Source organism: Periplaneta americana, chromosome 7 (assembly GCF_040183065.1).
Source record: "Periplaneta americana isolate PAMFEO1 chromosome 7, P.americana_PAMFEO1_priV1, whole genome shotgun sequence".
Lineage (NCBI taxonomy): Eukaryota > Metazoa > Arthropoda > Insecta > Blattodea > Blattidae > Periplaneta > Periplaneta americana.
Window position 1 is genome coordinate 18,981,390 of NC_091123.1, and position 6,000 is coordinate 18,987,389.

The 6,000-nt window shown below is 33.1% G+C and overlaps 1 protein-coding gene across 3 annotated transcripts in view; it reads right to left on the reverse strand.

The window, feature by feature from the left end:
• The window catches only part of LOC138702941 (uncharacterized), a 257,644-nt gene extending 252,898 nt beyond the window's left edge, over window positions 1–4,746 (reverse strand). For all 3 annotated transcript variants that reach the window (XM_069830361.1, XM_069830356.1, XM_069830357.1), the window contains exon 1: window positions 4,620–4,746. In XM_069830361.1, coding sequence (XP_069686462.1) covers window positions 4,620–4,621 — 2 coding nt within the window. In that variant the 5' untranslated portion in view covers window positions 4,622–4,746. The remainder of the gene's footprint in view (window positions 1–4,619) is intronic.
• Between the last annotated feature and the right edge of the window lie 1,254 nt (window positions 4,747–6,000).

Below are 6,000 nucleotides of genomic sequence, written 5' to 3' on the forward strand. Positions count from 1 at the left end.
GACATTAGTGAAGGGGTGGGAGTGAAGTACATTCAGAAATGCAGGTACAATAAAAATGTAAGTAAAAATAAAATGATGTCCCTGTACATATCACAATGATAATGTCAAAAGAATGTGAAAAGCATTTATTCTCTTGTCTTTTATAAGCATTTGTGTTTAATTATACACAGTGTTAATGGTGGAAATAAGTATGTAGCAATTTTAGTTTTTTCATTTATCCTATTGGTCGTCTTTAGGAAGTGCAGTTACAGTACCGAATTGCAATGTACCTACTACAAGATACATTCTCAGTGTCTCAAACGTAAATCTTTTCCGGTTATCTGCCAAAGTTTGTACTGTAGAAAGCTGCGCTCTACGTCGCATGAAGTGATAGGAGCAAAACGAAAAAACCTAACATCATTGCAATCTCTAAGGGCCGTATTCATAGACATTTTTAGCGCGGGCTTCCGGTGGATGATCAGCGAAACTAACGTTTTTCATATTCATAAACCAATGTTAGCGATATGAATAATTCGTCGCTCCTCTGGCAAAGTCGGGGCTAGTTTAGCACGCTCGTAGCGTGGCTAGCGAAATGTCTATGAATAGCACCCTAAGAGACAGTCCTTTATTCTCGAGTGACTATGCCGACTAATTTGCTGTTTATGTTACACAATGTTCCATATCCGTTATTTTTACATAAAATTGATTTCCATTTCTGTTTTACACGTTCAGTAACCGGTGTACTTGATGTCTCATTAATTCTCTGCATTATTTCCTAAATTAATTTGAGGGCCTCCAACATCTCTTGCTCTGACTTTCCTAACCGTGTAATAGTTTCAGACACAGTTTGTATGAAAACCAAAATATTCGTCAGAACCTTCAAATCCAGAGCGTTTTCCTTTGCGTATTTGTTGGCATTCATTCTACAGTACCCCCACCCACTGTACATTTTACCACTATATTCAGTACGCCGTTATGCGGATTTCCCACTGAACTGCTCTATCGGGTCCGAAGTCTCGAAGCCTGGTTATCAGTCTATCGTGCTCTGGAGTGAACAAGGCTCTGAAATCAGCTACAAGAGTCGGTCCGGTTTTTTTTTGCCACTACTGTACACTAGCGTGAAACTTTCGTAATATCATCAAAGTTATGTTGGTATGACTGAAAAGACAGTTGATGTATAAACAGAGTAGGAATGGAACTATATCAGTGCTAGTCTAACCAAAGTGAGCCTACAGTAGTTTTCGAACAGAACAGTTTTCAGTGTTGTGAGAAAAATCAGAATCAAGCACATCGACACTGGAATTACTTCTGATCCAGAAGATCAAGACGACATAGCAAGGTGTATGCTTCAAGAAAAAAAAATTGCAGGAAAGCAACTGTTAAATGCAAAACATACTACAAAACATATATTTTTTTGATGTGAATAATGTCTTTAAACTCGGAATAATATTACTCGTATTGTGGGATATCAGAACGGAAAAGTCTATGTAACGTTTGCAGGGTGATCCATTCCGACTTCGTAACTTCATGACTAAACAAAACAGTCTCCACCAACTCGAGTTTCCATTGTCTTGTCGCAGTTGTGTTGCGAAAGACATGCGTTTCTGTTTCGTCCCTTTGGTGGAAACTCGTCCTAAAAGTGTTACTAAGTTTTTTCTATTTAGTAGTTAGTAGTAATAGATTTATTTTTACTAGCAGAGTTAAGGCCATAAAGCCTTCTCTTCCACTCAACCAGTATTAGAACCAGTCGCGATTCGTGATATTTTTTGTATGTAGGACTGATGACCAAGACAGAAAATAATAATAATAATAATAATAATAATAATAATAATAATAATAATAATAATAATAAAATATCAAAAGATTTTGGGATGGAAATTTCAGCACAAAAATCAAAAGTAATGGCATTTTTAGGACAAGACCCAGTCAGAAGTAAGATAATACACAATAACCAATGCCTCGAACAAGTACAAAATTTCAATTATCTGGGTTGTGAAATTTCTTATCAAAACGAAAAAGATGTGAACAAGAAAATTACCAAATTTACACAAATTCTAGGAATAATAAACAATACATTAAAAGCTAAATTAGTACAAAAATCTACAAGAATAAAAATATATAATACACTAGCATTACCCTCCCTTTTATACGGAAGCGAGATTTGGACATTAAAGAAAAAAGACATGAACAGAATCAAAGCAACGGAACTGAAATTTTTCAGGAGGACAGCAGGATATACTCTTTTAGACCGAAAAGGAATGAAGAAATTTTAGAACAATTAGAAGTAGAGTCAGTAGAAGAAAAAATCAGCAGATAAAAATTCAATTGGCTAGATCATGTAAGAAGAATGGAAAATTCAAGAATCCCAAAAATTATGATGCAATATAAACCTAGAGGACATCGTCGACCAGGAAGACCTTTAAGAAGACTGCTAGATGGGGCCGAAACAGGTCTAGAGAGGCCTAATTCGTGAAGGATGATGATGATGATAATAATAATAATAATAATAATAATAATAATAATAATAATAATATAATAGAGCATGCAAAATCAATACAAGTAGGCTTGTGTTAGTCCTTGGCTGAATATTCTGGAACTGGCCATTTATTAGTAGTAAAGTACGATTCTCCTCCCACTTTTAGTTGCGAAGATGGCTCCTAAGCCATCGTACTGCCTGATTTTTACCGATGCTCCGTCGTACGTTCGCGCAATTAATTTCTTGCTACAGTTAAATTCTTCTAAATGATCAAATACAACTTCAGATATTCTTTCGGCTGTCCTGTCATCTAAAGTCTTGTTAATTCTTGTATTTATTGTAGCTTATTTTATTTTATGTAATTTTGTTTTTATTCATTTTATTTTTTTATATTATATCATTTTAAATTATTTATTATTTCGTTTATTCTATGATTTTAAAATGACCAATGAACTGCATTTAAGGAGGCTGTAAGGGTACTTGAAAATTCTTATTGTAGTCTCTGGCAGGGTCTCCATCACCCAGACAGAAAGGTCATAGTATTAGGATACGCGGTCATATCCTCAAACACGGTTAACTCAAGTCATACCCCGCCCTCCGCACCTTCCCCTGTCCACTAACTTCATTGTTAGAAATACCGTTTGCTGTAAGATATTTGGATAGTTCCTCTAAAATGATTTATGTCCTGTGCATTGGCGACAACTCACGACAGAAAGTGGAAGCTTAAAGGAAATTAAATACGTATGTTGGGACGTATTGAAAACCAAAATCTGTAATTAAAATGTTTTCGGAGGAGTTAACATATATTTTCTATCCTCAAGGCAGGAAATTAAACTGTAGGATCATCCTCGTATTCTTCATGGAGGAATCGCCACTGATTAGAACAATGGCAATGCAATAGCAGAAATACAGGAACAATACAATTAATAATAATAATAATAATAATAATAATAACAAAATGAAAACAAGTTTAATTAGGCCTACAGGTAATTCTAAAAATCAAACAAATTATAGTAATGTGAATTGCATTGTTTAAATAATAAAGAAAATTTATATGTTAAAAATAAAAATCATATATTAGAAACAAATGAATCCCTTATTGTTGAAAGGAACTAAGTAGTCCACACCTGTAGAGTAACGGTCAGCGCGTCTGGCCGCGAAACCAGCTGGCCCGGGTGCGAAACCCGGTCGGGGCAAGTTGCCTGGTTGATGTTTTTTTCCGGGGGTTTTCCCTTAACCCAATTAGAGCAAATGCTGGGCAACTTTCGGTGCTGGACCCCGGACCCATTTCACTGGCATTATCACCTTCATTTCATTCAGACGCTAAATAACCTAGATGTTGATACAGCGTCGTAAAATAACCCAATAAAATAAATAAAAGAAAGGAACTAAGTCCGCTTTTTAAAGTTTTGAGATAATCGAAAAAAACTGTTTTGTGAATAATCTATCGAGGATTAAACCAAAATATATTGACACATAAAATGTATACATAAATATATTTTGGTTTAATCGGTTATTGTTGAAAGGAACTAAGTCCACTTTTTAAAGTTTTGAGATAATCGAAAAAAAAAACTGTTTTGTGAATAATCTATCGAAGATTAAACCAAAATATATTGTACACATAAAATGTATGTGCACAATATATTTTGGTTTAATCGGTTATTGTTGAAAGGAACTAAGACCACTTTTTAAAGTTTTGACATAATCGAAAAAAACTGTTTTGTGAATAATCTATCGAAGATTAAATCAAAATATATTATACACATAAAATGTATGTGTACAATATATTTTGGTTTAATCGGTTATTGTTGAAAGGAACTAAGTCCACTTTTTAAAGTTTTGAGATAATCGAAAAAAACTTTTGTTGATAATCTATCGAAGATTAAACCAAAATATATTGTACACATACATTTTAAGTGTACAATATATTTTGGTTTAATCTTCGATAGATTATTCACAAAACAGTTCTTTTCGATTATCTCAAAACTTTAAAAAGTGGACTTAGTTCCTTTCAACAATAACCGATCCAAATATATTTTAGGGTAGCTCACAATCTAAACCGGGTTTTTATTTAGTAACATTTCAATTTCTTTTTCACAATAATTATGTTTCAAGTTACTTTCCACTGCCTGAAATGAATTATTTAATTTAAAATAAGACTTACATGATTTCCTGGTACAGCCCACCTAGAAAGTCCACTCTGAAGGTCCTTGTGATGGCGAAACTCGTCACAGTCCTTCACGATTAAATCCTTCCCCTTTCGACTTCCCATCAAATCCATGGCATCCACGACGAACATCAAACGCGAACTGAACAGCCACGAGAATACGTGTTCTGCGAGTCTGCACCGCGTGACATGCACGTATCCCTAAGGGTTTGTATAGGTCTCATAGATGGCGACAATATTGTAAATAAATAGAGAGAAGATTCGAGTTGTTCAAAACGGCCACCGTTTTGAATTAAAATTATGCAAAATAGCGAACCATATAAAGTTAATTATATATAGTCATAATTATTTACATTTTACGTCATCATCAGTGTTAATTAGTAAAATCTAGATCTAGCAGCATACCGACCATGCAATAAAATATCCTGGGTCATACTTAGACATTTTGCAATTCATTTTTATAGTTTTCAGAGAAGTTTGTATTGTATATTAAAAGTATTTATTTCAGTCACTGACTTCACAGCATATGTTTAAGGTGTTAAACCTTAGCATTACATGTTTAAAAGACGTATGAACGTTTTCGTTGGTCTACGCCAACATCATCAGATACGACGTACATTTCAGCAATATCAATAATCTCTACAAATACAAAACATATTTAGTGGCATGCAAAATAAAACATACTAAAAACCAACATGGTTATGATACGCATTGGCATTCTTGTATGACTGCCCTTATTGTCAACTAGCCGTACCCGTGCGCTCCGCTGCACCCGTTAGAAGTAAATATAAAGTAATTACATAATTAAAATAGGACATTTGATCCAGGAAACATTCGTGTTTGATAGAAGGATAAATCGTTTAATATGTTACTTAATTTAAATTGCATCCAATTAATTAAAATGCGATCATTTTGGTCCATAGACACTCATTTAGTGCAATGACAATTCCTTTAACATGTTTCTTAACTTGTATTACATGTAACCATAGTTTAATGAACATTGACATCATTTAGATTTAATGTGTATATTTTATTTTGCTTGTTATAGGTTTCCATTGAATTATGGTAATAACTTAATTTTAACCTTTGTTTTCTACGTATTCAGTAAATGGCGCTTGGCCCACTGTGGTTCTGAACCCTTCAAATAACTTAAATTATATTATATTATATTATATTATATTATATTATATTATATTATATTATATTATATTATATTATATTATATTATATTATATTATATTATATATTATATTATATAAGAAGTTACTGTAATAACATTATAGCATTATGTCCATCTAGAGAAACTACACTTTCCAATGGTGAAATAATAATTAATTATATAAATCGGTTAATTTAGCTTCCGATATTACTTCATACA